The 21,986-nt window shown below is 38.1% G+C and overlaps 2 protein-coding genes across 2 annotated transcripts; one reads left to right on the top strand and one right to left on the bottom strand.

Moving 5' to 3' along the window:
- The first annotated feature begins 367 nt into the window (after window positions 1-367).
- Window positions 368-5,011, top strand: LOC122047430 (5-oxoprolinase-like). Its single transcript, XM_042608737.1, has 2 exons — window positions 368-455; window positions 1,111-5,011. Exon 2 carries the CDS (start codon window positions 1,142-1,144, stop codon window positions 4,907-4,909), a length of 3,768 nt encoding a protein of 1,255 aa, XP_042464671.1. The 5' UTR covers window positions 368-455; window positions 1,111-1,141; the 3' UTR covers window positions 4,910-5,011.
- Window positions 5,012-5,397: 386 nt separating this feature from the next.
- On the bottom strand, window positions 5,398-6,260 carry LOC122047439 (histone H2B-like). Its single transcript, XM_042608749.1, has one exon. It carries the CDS (start codon window positions 6,191-6,193, stop codon window positions 5,723-5,725), a length of 471 nt encoding a protein of 156 aa, XP_042464683.1. The 5' UTR covers window positions 6,194-6,260; the 3' UTR covers window positions 5,398-5,722.
- Between the last annotated feature and the right edge of the window lie 15,726 nt (window positions 6,261-21,986).

Genomic DNA, 21,986 nt, shown 5'->3' on the forward strand with positions numbered 1-21,986 from the left:
GGGTTAATCTTTAATTGATGTAAATGAATAATTTAAATCTTGTTGATTAGAATCTGACCAGTTAAAAATTTTTATCTCCTAATTAAAATATATGTATAGACATGCATATAATTAATGTGGTCATATGAAATTATTAAAATGCCCATGCATATACATGCATGCATATATTTTAACTGATCAGATTCTGACCATTTAACAATACCCTAATTTTTATTCAACCAAAATAGAGATTTCCCTCGGGTCATTCTGTTCGAACCGTTTGAATTGGAAACGGTCCGCTTCGGCCGGCACCTCGACCGAATTTTTTTCCGTTTCAATCCAAATTCGTAAACGAATAAATAACGAAGAAAAGGTTGAAAAATGACCTAAACAGATAAGTAGGCAGTATTTAGAAATCCCAACCGAGCCGAATTCTTCTCTGCCCTGTGCTTGCCTACCACTTCCTTCTTCTTCGGGTAAGATCTCAACAGCCACTTCTCTATCTACTGCGAGCTTCCTCGATTTTGACTCATTTGATCTATCAGTTGTTTTCGTCGCTTATCGTTTGTTCTCGATCGTATCTTTATGCGTAGATGTTTCACGGTTTCGAAAAGGGAAATGATCCGGGAGATTTGTGGTTTTTCAGTGTTTTAATCGCGTCGGAGATATTTGATAGCTCATGAGAAGATCGGGAGATAGTGGACTGAATTGAATGCTTGTTTTGAAAATTTTACTCTGGCAAATGAATCGACTACGTTCGCTCTCGCTCTCTTTCAAGCTGAAAATGTTCATTTTAGGGCAATGAATTAAAATGTTAACTTGTAAGTTAAAAATAGTAGTCTCTTGGATTCATTATGTTTACTCATCATTTTCTTTGTATCTGGAAATCGCCATCATAGGGCACTGAACTGCGTTGAATATATGGTCTCATATCTTAAAATAAAGATTGAGCTTTTACTTGATGATAAAAACGTAATCAAAGAGGACAGATGATAACCTGATCAGGGATGATGATATACAATTTGCCTGTTTTATTTATTGGAAAAATAATATTGTCTAAAGACTTAGCTTAGACTATTGTTTGATAGTATTTTGTTGCATGCAAATCTTTATATCTTGACTTGCCTTCAGAGCTCTTTTCTCAAAGATACCACAGTAGAAAATGGGAAGCTTAAAGGAGGGGAAGTTCAGGTTTTGCATTGACAGAGGAGGAACATTTACTGATATCTATGCTGAAGTCCCTGGACAATCAGAAGGGTGTGTTATGAAACTCTTATCAGTGGATCCTCTGAACTATGATGATGCTCCTATTGAAGGAATACGGAGAATCCTGGAAGAGTTCACTGGTCAAAAGATTCCTAGATCATCCAAGATCCCTACTGAGAAGATTGAGTGGATCCGGATGGGCACTACTGTTGCAACAAATGCTCTCCTAGAAAGGAAAGGGGAGCGTATTGCTCTTTGTGTGACTCGTGGATTCAGAGATTTGCTCCAGATTGGTAACCAAGCGCGGCCGAAGATCTTTGACCTTACAGTTTCAAAACCATCAAATCTCTATGAGGAAGTTGTGGAGGTTGATGAGAGGATTGAACTTGTCATCGACGAGAAGAATGTGACTTCTTCGATTGAAGGCATATCTGGGGAGCTTGTCAAGGTGACAAAGCCCATCGACATAGATGGGCTGCGCTATTCTCTGAAACATCTGCTTGACAAAGGAATATACTGTTTGGCTGTTGTCTTAATGCATTCCTACACCTACCCTCAGCACGAAATTTTGGTCGAGAAGTTAGCACTGAGTATGGGTTTCAGGCATGTGTCTTTATCTTCAGCTTTGACTCCCATGGTCCGAGCTGTGCCTCGAGGTCTAACTGCTACTGTGGATGCCTATCTGACACCTGTTATTAAAGAATACCTCACAGGATTTATGTCTAGGTTTGAAGATGGTGCCAATAAGGTAAATGTCTTGTTTATGCAATCAGATGGTGGTCTTGCACCAGAACAAAGGTTCTCTGGGCATAAAGCTGTCCTGTCGGGTCCTGCAGGGGGTGTTGTTGGTTACTCTCAAACCCTCTTTGAACTCGAAACATCTAAACCTCTCATTGGATTTGATATGGGTGGCACGTCTACTGATGTTAGTCGCTATGATGGAAGCTATGAGCAAGTACTTGAGACCCAAATTGCCGGGGCAATAATTCAAGCACCACAGCTTGCCATAAACACTGTGGCTGCCGGTGGTGGCTCCAAGCTTAAGTTTCAATTTGGTTCTTTCCATGTAGGTCCTGAGTCAGTTGGTGCACACCCTGGCCCAGTATGTTACAGAAAAGGTGGGGAATTAGCAGTCACAGATGCTAATTTAATATTGGGAACTGTTATTCCTGACTTTTTCCCTTCCATCTTTGGACCAAATGAGGATCAGCCTTTGGACGTGGAAGCCACCAGAAAAGAATTCACCAAGTTAGCACTTGATATAAATTCTTACAGAAAGAGCCAAGATTCTTCAGTAAAGAATATGACAATTGAAGAAATTGCTCTTGGATTTGTGAATGTCGCTAACGAAACAATGTGTAGGCCTATTCGTCAGCTAACAGAAATGAAAGGCCATGAGACAAAAAATCATGCACTTGCTTGCTTTGGGGGTGCAGGTCCACAGCATGCCTGTGCTATAGCCAGGTCACTGGGTATGTCTGAAGTCCTTATTCACCGATTTTGTGGAATATTGAGTGCTTATGGAATGGGCTTGGCTGATGTTGTTGAGGAGGCACAGGAACCATATTCTGCAGTTTATAGCACTGATAGTGTTCTAGAGGCATCTCGAAGGGAGTCTGTCCTGTTAACTCAAGTTAGAGGAAAACTCAGGGATCAAGGTTTTGGGGAAGAAAGCATCAAGACAGAAACATATTTGAACCTGAGATACGAGGGTACAGATACAGCCATCATGGTAAAAAAACCAACAGGTGTGGATGATTATGCAGTTGAATTTGAAAGGATCTTCCAGAAAGAGTATGGATTCAAGCTGCAGAATAGGAAAATTCTGATTTGTGATGCCAGGGTTCGTGGTGTAGGTGTCACAAACATCATGAAGCCTAGGGAGTTGGAAACATCTCGTACCAGTCCTCAACCAGAAGGATCATACAAGATTTTCTTTGGCAAAGAGTGGTATCAGACCCCATTATTCAAGCTAGAGAAGTTAGGATACGGTCATGTGCTGCCTGGTCCTGCAATCATTATGAATGGTAATAGTACAGTAATTGTGGAACCTAATTGTGTAGCAAGCATTACTAGGTATGGTAATATAAGAATTGAGATCCACTCTGCCTCGGCCACTGTTGATATCACAGAAAAGGTCGCGGATGTTGTGCAACTTTCTATATTCAACCATCGGTTTATGGGGATTGCTGAGCAGATGGGTCGGACTCTCCAGAGAACTTCGATTTCTACCAATATAAAGGAGAGGCTGGATTTTTCTTGTGCCCTTTTTGGCCCGGACGGAGGGCTTGTTGCTAACGCTCCTCATGTCCCAGTTCATCTGGGAGCCATGTCAAGCACAGTTTGTTGGCAATTAGAATATTGGAACGACGATCTTCATGAAGGGGATGTTCTTGTTACTAATCATCCTTCGGCAGGAGGAAGCCATCTTCCTGACATAACCGTCATAACTCCTGTTTTTGACAATGACAAATTGGTTTTCTTTGTGGCCAGCAGAGGACACCATGCAGAAATTGGTGGGATAACTCCAGGAAGCATGCCACCATTCTCAAAATCTTTATGGGAGGAGGGTGCTACGATTAAAGCATTCAAACTTGTTAAAGGGGGTATCTTCCAAGAAGAGGGAATAATTAACCTGCTTATAAATCCATGTTCTGATGAAAAGTCGAGCAACAAAATCCCAGGAACTCGCAGGATTCAAGACAATCTTTCTGATCTCCGTGCTCAAGTAGCCGCAAACCAGAGAGGCATTACACTGATCAAAGAACTCATCGATCAGTATGGCTTATCAACTGTTCAATCATACATGAACTATGTTCAGAAAAATGCTGAAGAAGCTGTAAGAGAGATGCTTAAAGCAGTCGCAGCAAAGTTGGAACGAGAAACGGGATCCACTGTAGTCGAGGAAGAAGACTATATGGATGATGGTTCTATTATCCACTTGAAGCTCAGTATTGACGCAAAAAATGGCGAAGCTACTTTCGACTTTGAAGGGACTAGCTCAGAAGTTTATGGCAATTGGAATGCCCCTCAGGCAGTAACGGCAGCAGCAGTTATATACTGCCTTCGCTGCTTGGTGGATGTGGACATACCACTAAATCAAGGTTGCCTGGCTCCTGTAACAATTCACATTCCTGACGGTTCTTTTCTTTCACCAAGTGACAAGGCAGCGGTAGTCGGTGGCAATGTGCTCACGTCTCAGAGGGTTACGGATGTTATTCTGACTTCATTCCAAGCGTGTGCCTGTTCCCAGGGTTGCATGAATAATCTAACGTTCGGGGATGACACCTTTGGTTACTATGAGACCATTGGAGGCGGAAGCGGTGCAGGGCCAACTTGGGATGGAACTAGTGGAGTCCAATGCCACATGACCAACACTAGGATGACAGATCCGGAAATATTTGAGCAGCGATATCCTGTTCTTCTTCACAAGTTTGGACTACGAGAAAACAGTGGCGGTGCTGGGTATCACAGAGGTGGAGATGGACTGGTTCGGGAAATAGAGTTCAGGAAACAGATTGTGGTCAGCATCCTTTCTGAGAGGCGAGTACATGCACCGAGGGGCCTAAAAGGTGGAAAAGATGGCGCACGCGGTACGAACTATCTGATCAAGAGAGACAAGCGAAGGGTGTATCTAGGTGGGAAAAACACTGTGAAGGTGGATGCTGGAGAGATTCTCCAGATATGTACTCCTGGCGGTGGTGGTTTCGGCTCTCCCCTCTGATGTCTGTTATGTTGACTCTGATTCCATGATTTCGCATTCGCTCCATTGCTAGAACAGCTCAATACTGTCTTTCATCAATAAATGGAATTAAAAGTTGGCTCAGTTTGTTGATATAATTTACAGATGATGTCCAATCACACATCTCTCTCCATTCTTGTCTGGGAATATCATCAATGAGATTAAAAGGCTTTGTTTTTTTTTTTGTTGACTGTCCTAAGCACTGACATAGTTACTTAATGATTACAATAAAAGTGGTGTATTATCATTGGGCTATGTAGATTAATATCCATGCTCTTCAGAAAGAACAATGATAATACAACACTTTTATTGCATTGCATAAAGAACAATGATACATCGGGGTTGTTTGTTTCTGTTGTATCCTGTAGAGCAGGGATATTAATCTACAATAAAAGTGTTTTGATATTGCATTGCATAAAATAGAGCAGGGATATTAATCTACAGGATACAACAAAAACAAACAACCACGATGATCACAATGAAATCACCAAATTACTCAAAGATGATCAAGAACACATTTCTGAAATCCTAAGAGAAGCATTTAATACAGAAAACAACTCCTTCCCGCACAACCCTACACCATATGTCAACATATTAACCTTCAAACACTGCTAATTGAAAGACCCATCATCCATAGTTTCTCGAGTCAGAGTTACTATATTACATGAGCATTCATCTACCATCAAGAACCAAAAAAACAAAAAAAAGGCAAAGCACGATTAGAAAATAAGAAAAAACCCTAGAGTCTCAGATCTTCCAAAGATCCAAGGGAGACCCAACCAAAATACAATGGATTTAAGAGCTGGTAAACTTGGTCACGGCCTTGGTGCCCTCGGAGACCGCATGCTTGGCGAGCTCACCGGGGAGGACGAGACGGACGGAGGTCTGGATCTCACGGGACGTGATGGTGGGCTTCTTGTTGTAGCGGGCAAGGCGCGAGGCCTCCTGCGCGAGCTTCTCGAAGATATCGTTGATGAACGAGTTCATAATCGACATGGCTTTGCTGGAGATGCCAATATCTGGGTGCACCTGCTTGAGCACCTTGAATATGTAAATCTTGTAGGTCTCAGTACCCTTCTTGGCCTTCTTCTTTTTCTTGTCGCCTGCGGCAGCGGCACCGTCCTTGGAAGGGAGACGCTTTCCGGCCTTGGGCTTCTTCTCCGCCGGGGCCTTCTCGGCCGCGGTCTTCTTCTCCTTTTCCTCCGCCGGCTTGTCGGAGGAAGCGGGCTTCTTCTCCGCGGGCTTCTTCTCGGCCTTGGGAGCCATGGGAGATCGCGATCGAGGGTAAGAGCTACAAGAACCGGAAACGCGGGGAGGAGATTGAGATTAAGATGAGATGGGTAAACCCGCGATGGGTGGAGTATATAAAGAGGAAGGAAGACGTCGGTGATTGGCCAACATGAGTCGGTTGCGGATCTATGACGTGCGCTCCTCCCTAAGCGTTGGATCGAACGACGGAGTAAACAATATCAACGGCTGATAATTGTTGAATTTGCATTTGCCGAATAGGTCTCCGGACCTGAAACGCACATCCAATCTCACTAATTCAAACCTTCCGGCCATAGTTATTTTTTAAATAATTATTCATAAAAAAAAACATAATTAATACAGGAATTGCATAACTGCAGCATTTCAAGATATCTTAAGTAGGAATTCCTAATTGCTTGCGTCATTCCTAAACATTAAGTTACACGTTAAGTCATTCGTATAAGCACAATTCATTAACCCTAATAATCTTCATCTTGATTTGAATCTCAAATGTGAAAGTCCTAGGTCCACTCTCACCATCGTTCATGTCAGAATTATCTACACGCCTAACTCTACCTTTATTTAAGTCATGTTAGTCAATTTAGTTGATAAGTCACGTAGGTGCTCCACGAATACTAACTTTTTGATCTATCACATAGAAGTCTTTGTGGATTTAAATATTTGGGGTACAAAATTAAAAGAACTCATAAATTTTACAAATGTCTCTTTTTAAAATAAAAATTAAAAATAAAAATCAGGTCATGCTATTAGAGATTTTTTTTTTTTTCCCTGTTGTTGTTGTTGTAGCCGCCATGAGCACAATTTATAAGATCGTGATTTAATGTAGAATAAATTTTCTCGAAGCCGTATGATAGTTAACATACTGGATATTGTTATATGATCTCTTAGGGGATGTTTGATTGATGAGTTTGAGAATGAGGAAATAGAATGATAGTAAAAAATAATGTTTGGATTATGGGTTTGAGAATAATATTTTGGGAATGATTATTTGATTTATGAAAATTAACCAAACTCATATAACTTGATGAGTTTCATTTCCATTCCTATTCTCATTCCACCCTACTATCAAACTCATACTCATAGTCATTCCCATCATTTAATCAAGCGCCCCCTTAGAGTTGATCTTTGACATGTTCGAGTATGTCTCCTCTCATGTCTTGTCATATGTATTAATGGTTAATAGTCATCTATGATTTACTTCCTCTGTGTTGGCTTAGGAATTGATTGATCGAAGCGCTAGAGGCGCTAGATTCGAACTCATAGATAGAACTAAAATAGATATTATTTGTTTCCTACTCATATCCTTGATTTTCTATCTATCTCTCATTATGATCTCACTCCTAAATATGATATTATGGTACTGGTATAGATGTCCCCTTGGATGGGTCTAGTGGCTAGCGCATGAGGTGTTGCCACAATGAGGTCTAAGGTTCGAATCTCGGTAAAGCCGAGGTAATTAATACCTCTCTTATGTGCTAGTCATTATTCAAAAGGTTAATAGTCGTCCGTGATTTACCTCCTCTGTGTTGATCTTGGGACGAATTGACGGGGACACTAGGGACGAGTGTATTCATTTTTTGTATAGATAGAAATTATGTTATGATACAATTTTAAATGATAGTAAATATCTTGATTATATTCTATTTATTATAAAAATTCCGAAGGAATCCATTATCAGAATGTTTCCAATAAAAATAGTTCATTTTGCCAATTCGGTATTGAATCGTACAATCATGAGATACTCTTAAAAATTCTTAAAACTTAATTTAATATTGGATAGAATGATTAAAATTTAAGAATGAAGACTAAATCAATAATTTAATATTTGATTAAAATTCCTTCTAAATAGATTAAATATAATTAATAATATTAATTATAATAATAGATTGAAACTATATATAATAAATAAATAAATAAAATTTATTTATAATTTTAATATATATATATATTGAGAAAGTATATTTAAATTATTTTATTTAACTTAAGAGTTGATTAATTAATTAAATATTGTTTCAATTAAAACCCTAAAATTCTATTTCACTCTCACTATACTACCCCTCACCTACATGTCACGCCTCCCCTTTGCAAGCCACGTTAAATCTATATCATGGGAAACTTTGTGTGTCCACCTTTGCAAGCCATCGACGCACCTTCGCTATCATTGCCTACTGATAAGGACCCCCTTTACTTTTGTTGTCCGTTGACGAGGATAGCTAAAGTTCTCCAACCATCTCTGCAATGAGAAACTTCATGCATCCCCCTCGGTAAGCCATTGGTGCCCTCCATTGTTGTTTCCCACAAGTGATGAGGACCCCCTCCATTGTTGCTACCCATCAACGAGGACGTTATTGTTGAATATGTATGAATGGAGAAGAGGTGGAAGAGGATAGAAGTTCCATTGTGAATGGGACTTTAGTCCCATATTGGGAATTTCATGGCATGTTGGGTGGTTTATATTGATTCACATGCATTGAGGATGTGAACAAATGCATGGGAAGAGGCTCACTCTCATGTGTGGGTGCGCAGGGGGGGTGCAAATCCAGGGTCCGGATTGCACTGAACCATGTTGACTCGTATGCGGGCACGACCTGCACGTGTCGAATGTCAAACCGATTGGGGCAAAATTTGACGGTGGGTGTTTCACTGTTCGGACAAGTAATGGTCATTAATCAACCATTAACGTTATCGTTGATCTGAGCTCCTATATAAGGAGGCTGTCGGAGGTAGGCAAATCTGTTTCAAGGAAATTACGTCAATCGCAGGCCTCGGTCTACCCGCCCGGTCGGTCTTACTACCCGTCCGACCCTATTGCTTGGTCGGTCTCTCTTATCGGACGACTATTTAGCCTGATCTGCCTCTTTCTACCTCCCGATCGTGTTGCTTCATTCGTCAGCCTTTCTGATCTGTTGTGCCCGCTCGTGCTGCTCGGGCGATCAGCCCGCTCTATCAACACTGTGCAGACTACCTTCATCACTTGGCAGAAATCAACCCCTACTGGCAGCCTGAGATTATCCGCTCAGGTCATCTTTATTGTAAGTTGAATTTAAATTCTGTGTAATTTTAAATTCAGCTCAGCCCCCAAAATCTCCGGCAACAGATTGTTGATCCAACAATCATGAAACAGGCTCGATTCTGTTGAGATGATCACAGAACGGAATGTTGAGCTGCAACAGGCTCAACACGTATAGACCCCCTCCGCCACGATTGGAACTGTGTCAATCAACCACAGAGAAAAGTCAGAGAAATTCAGTGGACTGAACTTCAAGAGGTGCTAGCAAAAGATATTCTTCTACCTGACCACGCTCAACCTAGCTCGGTTCATGACCGAGGACCCTCCCAAACTTACTGAGGATGTTGATGTGCAAACCATCAGTGCAGTGGAGACATGGACTTATTCTGAGTTCCTTTGTCGAAACTGCATCCTCAACTGTCTTACCGACTCGCTGTACGTTGTGTATAGCATGAAGAGAATGGCTAAGGAGATGTGGGAGTCCTTGGACAAGAAGTATAAGACAGAGGATGCAAGGGTCAAGAAGTTCATCGTGGGTCGATTCTTGGACTACAAGATAGTTGACTCCAAGACGATAATCAGCCAAGTCCAGGAGTTTTAGATGATCTTGCATGAGGTCCACTCAGAAGGGATGGTTCTGAGTCAACCCTTCTAGGTGGCTGCTATCATTGAGAAGTTGTCTCCCGACTGGAAGGACTTCAAGAACTACTTGAAGCACAAGCAGAAGAAGATAAATGTGGAGAACTCATTGTTCGACTTCGTATCGAATAAGACAACAAGAGTTTAAAGAGAAAACTGTTCTCTCAGGCTACTGTGAAAGCTAACGTGGTCGAGCATGGTCAAAGCTCGAAACGAAAGAACCCTAAGTTTTTCAAGATGGGACCCAGAGGAGGCATCAACAAAAAGAAGTTCTCTGGGAAGTGCTTCAATTATGACCGAGTGGGTCACAAATCTTCGGAGTGCAGGAAGTCGAAGAAGAAGCAGGAGGCCAACCTGAACGAGGGATCAGAAATGGACGACTTCTGCACTGTGGTCTCTGAGTTGAACCTAATCAGTTCAAACCCGCGGCAATGGTGGATCGATATTGGAGCCACCAGACATATCTGCTGCAATAAGGAGCTGCTCCACAACTTTGAAGAAGCCACTGGAGACAAGCTGTTCATGGGAAACTCAATAACCTCAGACATCATTGTTAGGATGTATACTAAAAGCCTAGCTTTTGGTATAAACATTTATCTAGAAATAAGAATCACATTGGTCAAATATCTACATTTATGATAAATGTAGTTGTTCAATTAATTTATATTGTCGATAACATGGTGTGTGGTGTCACACACAGAAGATCATGTTATCGGTTCCTTATAAATTATAAACAGTAGCTCACGACCAAGATGGAAAGGAACAAACTATTGGAAGGTCGTAGTGTAATTAGGTATTAGTTTATCTTAACTATATAATTACACTAGTACACTTAGAGTATATTGAGTAGGACCATTTGAGGTCGTTCCTTTTATACTGACTTTATGAAGGAACAAAGACCTCAGTTATTATGGAAGTGTGTGCTCTTAATCCTAATATAATAACAAGCACATATATTTGATATTTATTTCTTTAATTTATCAATGGGTGAGATTTAGTTCGATGAATCAATAAGCCCGATAAGTTGGGAAATGATATCACTTATAGTGTGTGTTATTGATTATAGAAGGAAACTGTGTCCTAGTAATCTAGGTTGAGAATGTCCCCAAGAGGAGCTCATAAGGATTGTCATGTTAAACCCTGCAGGTGGACTTAATCCGACATGACGATGAAGTTGAGTGGTACTACTCTTGGAGCTAGATATTAATTAAGTGAGTTGTCAATAACTTACTTAATTAGTGGACATTTGTTATCTTAAACACAGGGAGACTAACACACTCATAATAAGAAGGAGCCCAAAATGTAATTTGGGATTGGTGCGGTAGTTCAATAATAGTTCTTTAGTGGAATGAATTATTATTGATGAAATTAAGTTGTGTGTTCGGGACGAACACGGGATGCTTAATTTCATCGAGAGACCAAAACCAATTCCTCCTCTCGGTCCCTATCGTAGCCTCTTAATTATATAGTACTATACCCACCTATACCCACCTTCTTACCCATCCTATAGGGGCCGGCCAAGCTAGCTTGGAGACCAAGCTAGGGCCGGCCATGGGTATGTTCATGGGTGAATTCATGTGGCTGGCCCTATTAAAATAAAAAGGAATTTTAATTTTAAAATTTTTCTTATGTGGATAATATAATTTAAAAGAGAGTTTAAAAATTTAAATCCTTCATTTTATAAGATTCTACAAAAGATTAAGATAAGAGTTAAAATCTCTTTCCTTATTTGTAGATTAAAAGGTTGATTTTAATTTTGGTAAAAACTTTCCTTTTAATTATATTCATGATTTAAAAGAAAGTTTAAAAATTAAAATTCTCTTTTATTAGTTTCTATAAAAGATTAAGAAAAGATTTAATATCTTTCCTTATTTGTAGATTGAAAGGAGATTTTAATTTTAGAGATAACTTTCCTTTTGGAAATTATCCACATGTTTAAAAGAAAGATTTTAATTTATAAAATTTCTTTTATTAACCAATCATGAAGGGATTAAAATTATTGGAGAAATTTTTATAAATTTCTAGAAACAAATTAGGAAGTTTTAATTTTGTTTTAATTAAAACTCTCCTTGTTTTGGGGAAAGAGTGGCCATTATAATTTGAAAAGAGAAAATTATTTTAATTAAAATAAATTTTCCTTTTCAATGGCAAAAGAATTAAGGAAGTTTTTATTAAACTTTCCTTATTTGCCAAGATCAAAGATTATAAAAGAGGGGGTAGAGGAGGCTTCATAGCTAACGACTCTATTCTATTTTTTCTTCTCTTTTCTCCTTGGGTGTGGTCGACCCTTTCTTTCCTCTCCTCTCCTTTGTGTGGCCGAAACCTTCTCATGGTGGAGATAGCTTTGGTGGCCGGATCTAAGAAGGAGAAGAAGGAGAGAAAAGAAACCTCTTTTCTAGCATCCCTTGGAGCATGGTGGTGGTGGCCGAACCTCTTCATCCTAGGAGAAGTTTTGATGGCCGAAACTTGTAAGGAAGAAGAAGGTGCTTGGTGGTTCTCATCTCGGAAGATCGTTGCCCACACAACGTCCGAGGTTAGAAGAGGAATACGGTAGAAGATCAAGAGGTCTTTCTAAAAGGTATAACTAGTAATTTTTGTTTCCGCATCATACTAGTTATTTTTGGAAATAATACTAAATACAAGAGGCATACGATTCTAGAGTTTCGAATTTGTTTTCGATATAGTGTTCTTTTATTTTTTTCCCTTTGTGATTTGATTGTTCTTTTCGGTTAACCTAAAGTTATTTTAGGAAATTAAATATTAGCTTTCCATAAAAGGTTTTGTCTAGTCGGTGGTGGTTGCTCCCATATCCAAGAAGGCCATGTGCCTCGCCACGTCAGTACTGGGAACCAATTATGGAAATTAATATTTAATGGAATTAATAACTTAAGGTGATTTGGGTCGAACGTGTTAAGTTCCACAGGAGACCCAAGTCAAAACCTAAAAGAACGAATAGATTAAGTTTTGGATCAAACGTGTTAAGTTTCATAGGCGATCCAAAATTTAATTTAAAAGAACACATGGTAGCTAGGAAAAGGTTCAGACCTTTGTACAAAATTTTTGTACAGTAGAACCTCTAGGTTTTCTGAGTAGCAACCAACAAATTGACAGCTGAGCATTTCTCCCAGTCAATTTGGTATATTGTATCTTTATTACAGCCATACATAATTTAGGCGGGATAATAGTAGGATGTGCTAACTTTGTGGATGCAGGATCCAACTATTATGGCTTATAGTTATTATGTGTGTGATTGGACCCTTGGACATATCAAGGGCATTTTATTGTGTGTGCATGATTGTATTATAAAATACAGTAGGAGCTGTATTTAGTTTTATTAGGATTTTATTTTTGATCTAGTTACATGTACATTCCTTTTATGGAATATAGGATCGATGGATGTAAATTTTATTTTATGTTCGATCTAGTTTACATGTACATTCCTTCGAGGAATATAGGATCAAAATGTAAAATTCTATTTATGTCGCGGATCGAATCTTGCAAAGCGTGGAACTAGGAGCAAGATGGATGCGACAGCTAGACCTGGTGGTAGTGGCCAAATATGACAGCAGCTTGGGATGACAACACACGGAGGACAACTAGAGATAAAAGCCATAATAGTTGAAAATTAGATTTTCTATTTATTGCTTTTATATTGTGTTGTGTGTGCATGTTAGTATACATGACTAGTAGGCTAGCATAGTTAAAATTCCTCATTTATAAATAACTAAGTGGGAGAGGAATTTTAAGTAAATCCCATGGTCTCCATTACTGGTTTGTAAGTGATGCAAATAAGCTTGCGCGTTGGCTCTGAGTGCCTTCCTCCATAACGAATGAGCTTGTTTGTGGATCACTAGAACAGACTTCCATTTTTGGATGACTATAGGAAGTTAATTAAGAGCGTGTGATCTTCCCCAACGGAAGGAGCATAATCTTATTAATGGACTTAGTGTCAAGTAATGGTATACACTTAGACACATCTAATAGTATCCTCCCCATCGGAGTCACTGCTATTATTTGTGTGACCAAATGATACCAACTATTAATTTTATTTGTCAAAAAGTTAGGTTGACAAGATAATAAAATTAATGGGTTAAAACCCTCCTTTTACAAATGTTGAATTTGTATACGTCCACACTAACGTGGCATGCAAAATTCACGGTGTTTTGAGGTGTTGGTGAATTTAAATAATATTGTTTGAGGAATCAATATTTTTTTTAATTCAAAAGTTTTTGACCAAATATTTGATCAAAGACAGATCAACTATTAATTTTATTCGTCATAAAGTAAAGATGACGAGATAATAAAATTAATGAATAAAATCTCCTCTTCAATTTTGTATACATCCACACTATCGTGGCATACAAAATTCATGGGGATTTTTAAGGAGTTGATCTTGACCAAATATTTTTGTGATTCTTAGAATTTAAATATTTGTCAATCCCCTAGTAGTCATACTATAGAAAAGGCTTAGTAGTCCCAATTGTAATGATTGGATATAGGACTTGGACATTAAGGTAGACTGTCTTCTTAGAACTAAGAACAATATAGGTGTATTTGATTCATTAGTTGAAACATGTTTAGTGGTGTTATCTACCAGAACCTGGAGTGTAGATACAGATCCCATTAATCATGTCCGCAATTCATTGCAGGGTTCCAGGAAACCCGACAACTAAATGAAAATTAAAACACCGTCTACATGAGCACTACTGTAAAAATGGTAGCTGTTGCAGTGGGAGATGTTTATCTTTTGATAAGAATAAAACATGGATTTTTGAGTAATTATCTTTACGCACCAAGTTTAGAAAGAACTGGTTTTCAGTTTCTAAACTATTCAAAGAACTTGATATTCTGCCTCTTTTAACAAAGTTGTTATTAAGAAAAAGAGGGAAGTTATCTGTTCTGGTACGTTGGTTGGCAATTTATAAATCCAATAACTCTCACGATGCAACAAATGGAAATTAGTAACACATCTTCTAACTTTAAGAGAAAGTAACCTTCGGAAATGAACCAATTATATCTTTGGCATCTAAGGCTAGGTTATATTAACTTGAGTATGATTCATTGGTAGCTGATGAACTTTTGGGTTCATTAGTAGTGGAAATCTTTCCAACCTGCGAGTCTTACTTGGAAGGAAAAATAACCAAGAAGCTTTCAAGTCTAAGGGGTATGGAGTCAAAGATATTGGTTCATTCTGATTTGTGTGATCCTATGACTATCCAGACAAGAGGTAGTATTGAATATTTTGTCTATTTTATAGACAACTATTTGAGATACGGATATATTTACTTGATGTGTCGCGAGTCTAAGTGCTTTGATTAGTTCAAAGAGTACGAGGCTGATGTGGAGAAACGACAAAGTAAAAGTATCAAGACACTACGGTAAGATCGTAGTGGCAAGTACCTCTTGGGAGAATTTAGGAGTCATTTATCAGAAGTAGGGATTAAATCCCAACTAACTGCACCTGGTACACCCCAACAGAATGGTGTAGGAGAAAGAAGGTATAGGACTCTTATGGAAATAAGTAGATTGATGATGAGTTATTTTACCAAATTCATTTTAAGGATATACTGAAATGAGTGAACATAGTACCTTCCAAAGTCAGAACTCTCTACTCATATAAGAATTGCTGAATAGGCGTAAGCCTATTTCGAGGCATATTCGGATTCGGGTAGTCTAGCACATATGCAGAAGAGAGACAATGATAAGTTGGACAGGAATTCACTTGTTTGTGGGTTATCCTAGAGAAATGAAAGTAGGTTTATAGTCTTAAAAATCAGAAGGTCATTGTTAGCATCAATGACCGATTTTTAGAAAAGTACTATGTAATAAACCATGTGCCCATAAGAAAATTTGTTCTTAAGGAAATAATAAAAGACATGTCTAATCTAGTACCAACTGTACAAGATGAGATACCACAAGGAAACTGCAACACGTATCACAAATGATACACAATTGCAGAAAGTGTCTTGTCGTAGTGGGAGGGTTGTTAGGCAACCTAAAAAGATTCATGTTTTGGGAGAGTTTTTGGACTCGATCCCGGAGGACATGAACCCGATCTCCGCATATACGACGAAGCACTCCAAGATAAAGATGCAATATCTTGGCAAAGAGTAATGAATAATGAATTAGAATATATGTATTCTAATAAAATTTGAACTTGTAGAACCACCAAACGGTGTAAAAGCCTTGGGTATAAAAGGTCTATAATAGGAAAAGAGGGATAGACAGGAAGGTAGAAACTTTCAAAGCAAGGCTAGATGAAAAAGGAAACTTTTTCACTGGTAGTCATGCTTAAGTCTATCCGGATTCTTTTATCTATTTGGTAAGTGGATGTCAAGACAGCATTCCTTAATGGAAGTCTTGAAGAAAGGATCCATATAAAGCAACCAGAAGAGTTCATTGCAAAGGGCTAAGAGCATCTTGTGTGCAAGCTCAATCAGTCTATGGACTGATACAAAGCATCAAGGTCTTGGAACATCCAGTTTATCAAAGTAATCCAGACCTTTGGATTCATTTAGTAACTGGATAAGTCTTGTGTATACAAAAGGTGTGATGGAAGCGTGGTGGTATTTCTTGTACTATACATAGATAACATTTTTGGTAGTTGGAAACAATATCAAAATGTTGTCAGAAGTAAGGGTATGGTTGTCCAAATAATTCGATATAAATGACTTGGGAGAATGTATATATTCTTGAGATCAAAGTAATAAGTGATCGCAAGAAAAAAATATTTTACTTATCCCAAGCTTCATATATCAGAAAAATCCTTGCTCGTTTTAAGCATGCAAAACTCCAAGAAAGGTTTCTTACCTTTTCAGGATGGAGTAACTTTATCTAAAGATATGTCTCTGTAGACATCAAAGGAGATAAAGGAAATAAAGGCAGTTCTTTATGCTTCGGCTGTTGGAAGCCTAATGTATGCTATGCACGAGATCAGAAATCTGTTTTGCCAAGGGCATAGTTAGCAGATATCAAAGTAACCCTGGAGAAGGACAGTGGATTGCAGTAAAGCATATATTGAAGTACCTTAGAGGCACTAGAGATTATATGCTAGCTTAAAAGGCAGTTAATTTGGTCCTTGTGGGTTGCATGGATTTTGATTTCTAATCGGATAGGGACAATAATAAGTCAACCTTGGGGTTTTGTGTTTACTTTAGGAGGTAAAGTCATAACTATGGAAGAGTGATAAGCATAGGTATTTTTCTGGACTCCACCATAGAAGCTTAGTATATGGCAAGCCTCTGAGGTAGCTGATAACCATGATTTTACTTTATTATTTTCATTCATACAATCATGGTTTGATATAGTTTCATATATAGAACCCATATTTACACTACATTTTTATACTTTGTGTTAATTTTGGACTTAATTGTAAATTAGTCTATTTTCATGGTATTTTGATACTGATATTTGTTCATTATCTTGTAGGTATCAAAAGGGTCATGGACCCGATCAGATTAGGCTGCATTTGGGCTCAGATTTAGGGTTAAACGAGGCGATCAAGCTCTGGATTGATTTGGATCGTCCATTGAAGTTTGAAGTAGATCTACACCATCCATTGAAGATCTGGACCATCTGACCTAATGTAGAGCAGATCTTATCCGTTGATGAAGATCCAGAGATTTTTGATCCAGATCTGAGCTCATTCAACCGTTGATTAAGCCCAGATTGATTTGGACCGTTGGATCAGATGAGGAGAGGTTTAAAAACGTTGAGAAGCTACAGTGCTTTCCCGAGCTCGGTCGCGATTTCTGTCTACAGTGTCTTCGTTCTCTTCGCGAGACGGCCGGCGCTCCCATTCCCAAATTCAGATCCGAGAGTTCATCTTCTTCTCCGACGACGATTCCCTAGCTCCTGCGTTCATCTTCCGGCGATCAGAGAGCAGCCGAGGGAGGTTTCTCAGCCGCGCCTTGTTCTGTTCCACCGCCACATTGCCGATCGGGGAGGTTTCCGATCAGTGATCTTCGCATCCACCAGGGCTTCGAGGGAGGTTTCTTGGAGTTTCTGTACCTTTTCCGCATTTCATTCCGCAGCGAAGCTGGTTTGTTCTGATCAATCGGATTAGCTTGGCAAATCACAGAACAAACTCTGTTTTTCTTCGGTTGATGATGATACCAGTCAGATGCGAGCTTGAGGGGAGGTTTCCAATAGCTATGAACGTCATCTGGTGATAGTAGAGCGCTTGGAGATTGTCTGTTGGGTGTTGAAGGGAGGTTTCTGATGCACCTCTGTTTCGGCAAAGTGAATGAGGTTTGAGCTTAGATCCGGATTAAGGAATGTTAGGGTTTTTGTTTTCTTTTGTTTTTGTCTATAATATGTTCTCAAACTAGCTCAGATCGACAGATCTGATTCATTTTCATCATTGTTTCTTCTTGATTCAGTTACTGTAGTTTTTATATCTGTTTTACTGCTTTGCAAACCCCAGTTCTAATCTGATTTGTTACATATTTCTATTCTGATTTCTAACTTGATTTCCATTTTACTTGGAATTTATTGTTTAGGGTTCAATAGTTAGATGTAGTTCCAATCAATGAATTTTGGAAACTCTTATTAGATTCATTGGATTTTGTTGTGGTTGTTAGCAAGCTTAAATTGTGAATGCTTATCTTGAGATTCGGTTGTGATCCTTTGTTGAAAGTTGCTGTGATTGAGCATTTAAGTTTAATGGTTGAATTAAGTGTAAATGAGAATTGGATGATACTTTGGTTTCACAAGTTGTTTGAGATTTTGAGTTTAATTGTTATTTGTTACCTTTGTTTTGTGAATTGGATGGTTATGGCTTACCTTGAGTTAAATTGTAAATGAATAACCTGAGTTTTTAATTGTTTACCTCTATTTCACATTGTTGAATGAAGTTGAGAATGGATGGTTATGGCTTACCTTGAGAATCTTGATGATGTAAGAAGTTGATTGGAACCAATTCTAGAATTCACACATTTTGCTAGTAACCCTTGGAAAAAAATACGACTTGGGACTCGTTGCTACAACGCTTGTATTAATTTTAATGAGTTTCAATTTTAATTAATTTGATGTGCCACGTGACATGAAAATGGCCGACACCAAATTTTGGCGCCGTTGCCGGGGAACAAAACTAGCAATGTGTGTTTAATTTTAGATTGATCATTGAGTGATTTTAATTGTTAGCATCTTTCTTGATTGATTTGATTGCTTATTTCTCTTTTGTATTTTCATGTTGGGTTGTTCTTGAATTATTAAGTGCTTTTACTGTTTATACTTTTATGTGTTTGAAACTTTATGCTCTTGAGTCTTCTAACATTGATTTCTAGTGTTGTAGTGAAGAACAGGAGATTTCTTTAGCATGGATCCATATTTTCAGAATTTTGGAGGTGGAATGGAGAGTTATCAATGTTTTCAGCCTGAGTATCAGTTTTACCCTAACATGGATCAACAAAATAGGTATGAATCATTTTCTAATGGTTTTAATGCTAATTGGGTGGATAATTCATGTTTCAGGTATGAAAGTGCACAAGGATCATTTATTGAGTCATATCCTACTTATCAGAGTTCATATGGGTTCCAGGAAGTTTCAACAAATTTTATGCCAAATTTTTTTCAACAAAACGAACCTCAGATGGATGAGTCAACATGGAAACTCAAGGAGATTATGCAACAAATGAGTAAACATCAAGAGCAACAATTTTCAAGGATTCAGAACATACAGAGTCAGATAGATCAAATTGCATCATCCATTCATCAGTTACAAATACAAAACTCCAGTGGAGAGATGGAAAGTAGCGATTCTGTCAGGCCTGACCCTACTCCCATTACTTCACATGATTTTTCTAATATTTTTTGTGATGATTATGTAATTATGCAAATTTTTGATCCTAATGATTTTGTTGTTGAAGATGTTGTTAGTGATTCAGGTTCTGAACATGTTTTTGAAGATGATTTAAGTGTAGGGGAATGCTTACTGGAAGCATTACCTCAAGAATCACCAAGAGTTGAAGATGTAAGTGTAGGGACTTGTGCTATGGAGCCAAGCACCCAAGAATCACTACATGAGGATGAACATTCACAAGAACAAGAGCTTGAGCCATATCATGATGAAAAGGAGGTAACAATCACCACTCCAGGTACCTTTCAACATGAAAAGGTGAGTTTTTCTTGTGATTTTTTAGGAAATTTAATTAAGGTACCAATTGTTGATTTTATTAGTTGTGATTCATTTCGTGATATATTTTATACCCACACTAATACTCTCCTATTTTCTTGTTATCCCACACGCATGTGGGAGGTGTTTTCTTTGATTGATGTTGTAGGAGAACATGAGCTTCCAGAGTGGATGCTTACACTGAACCGCCTTAGACCTCCAGAAAAAGTTTGCAATGGAAAAATGATGAATAAAAAGGATATCATTGGAATCACAATTCCGCCACTGCCGGCATGGAAAAGGGGAGTTTGTTCCAACTTAATTTTCTTTTGGCATTTTTATTCATGCTTAATGTTTAGTATTTTCTATAATAAATTCTTTGAATACAAATGTTGATTTTCTTTTTGCATTTAGTTATATTTACAATTGGTAATTTTCTTTTTACATTTAATTTTGAGTGTGAATAAGAAAATGACACCCCTAGCAATTTTTCTATAACATGTTAGAAGTAGAGAATGTGAGCTAGCTTTGAGAATCTATTTTGGAGCTTAATGTCAAAAATGGATTTTTAATTTTCTCAAGGTTTCTACTTAATGATAGACATTTGATTGATAATTTGAATTGATACATTTTCATGCCTAGTAAGGATGAGCCTTAATTGAGTGATGCTCTTGTGTTATTGCACTCTAGAACTTGCTTTGATTCTTTCAAAACCACAATATAATGGATTAAATCATGTTTATGAAGGTAAATCTATTTTTTATTTCTTTCACACAAATTCTTGCTATTCTTCTTGATAGTCATCATGGGATAGTCTTTCACACAACTTTGAAGAAGCCACTGGAGACAAGCTGTTCATGGGAAACTCAATAACCTCAGACATCATTGTTAGGATGTATACTAAAAACCTAGCTTTTGGTATAAACATTTATCTAGAAATAAGAATCACATTGGTCAAATATCTACATTTATGATAAATGTAGTTGTTCAATTAATTTATATTGTCGATAACATGGTGTGTGGTGTCACACACAGAAGATCATGTTATCGGTTCCTTATAAATTATAAACAGTAGCTCATGACCAAGATGGAAAGGAACAAACTATTGGAAGGTCGTAGTGTAATTAGGTATTAGTTTATCTTAACTATATAATTACACTAGTACACTTAGAGTGTATTGAGTAGGACCATTTGAGGTCGTTCCTTTTATACTGACTTTATGAAGGAACAAAGACCTCAGTTATTATGGAAGTGTGTGCTCTTAATCCTAATATAATAACAAGCACATATATTTGATATTTATTTCTTTAATTTATCAATGGGTGAGATTTAGTTCGATGAATCAATAAGCCCGATAAGTTGGGAAATGATATCACTTATAGTGTGTGTTGTTGATTATAGAAGGAAACTGTGTCCTAGTAATCTAGGTTGAGAATGTCCCCAAGAGGAGCTCATAAGGATTGTCATGTTAAACCCTGCAGGTGGATTTAGTCCGACATGACAATGAAGTTGAGTGGTACTACTCTTGGAGCTAGATATTAATTAAGTGAGTTGTCAGTAACTTACTTAATTAGTGGACATTTGTTATCTTAAACACAGGGAGACTAACACACTCATAATAAGAAGGAGCCCAAAATGTAATTTGGGATTGGTGCGGTAGTTCAATAATAGTTCTTTAGTGGAATGAATTATTATTGATGAAATTAAGTTGTGTGTTCGGGGCGAACACGGGATGCTTAATTTCATCGAGAGACCAAAACCAATTCCTCCTCTCGGTCCCTATCGTAGCCTCTTAATTATATAGTACTATACCCACCTATACCCACCTTCTTACCCATCCTATAGGGGCCGGCCAAGCTAGCTTGGAGACCAAGCTAGGGCCGGCCATGGGTATGTTCATGGGTGAATTCATGTGGCTGGCCCTATTAAAATAAAAAGGAATTTTAATTTTAAAATTTTTCTTATGTGGATAATATAATTTAAAAGAGAGCTTAAAATTTTAAATCCTTCATTTTATAAGATTCTAC

This window comes from Zingiber officinale, chromosome 1B (assembly GCF_018446385.1).
Source record: "Zingiber officinale cultivar Zhangliang chromosome 1B, Zo_v1.1, whole genome shotgun sequence".
Taxonomy (NCBI): Eukaryota; Viridiplantae; Streptophyta; class Magnoliopsida; order Zingiberales; family Zingiberaceae; genus Zingiber; species Zingiber officinale.

Bases quoted from the DNA above. Each gene is read 5' to 3' on its own strand.
- LOC122047430 (XM_042608737.1), top strand. From the start codon at position 1,142: ATGGGAAGCTTAAAGGAGGGGAAGTTCAGGTTTTGCATTGACAGAGGA.
- LOC122047439 (XM_042608749.1), bottom strand. From the start codon at position 6,193: ATGGCTCCCAAGGCCGAGAAGAAGCCCGCGGAGAAGAAGCCCGCTTCC.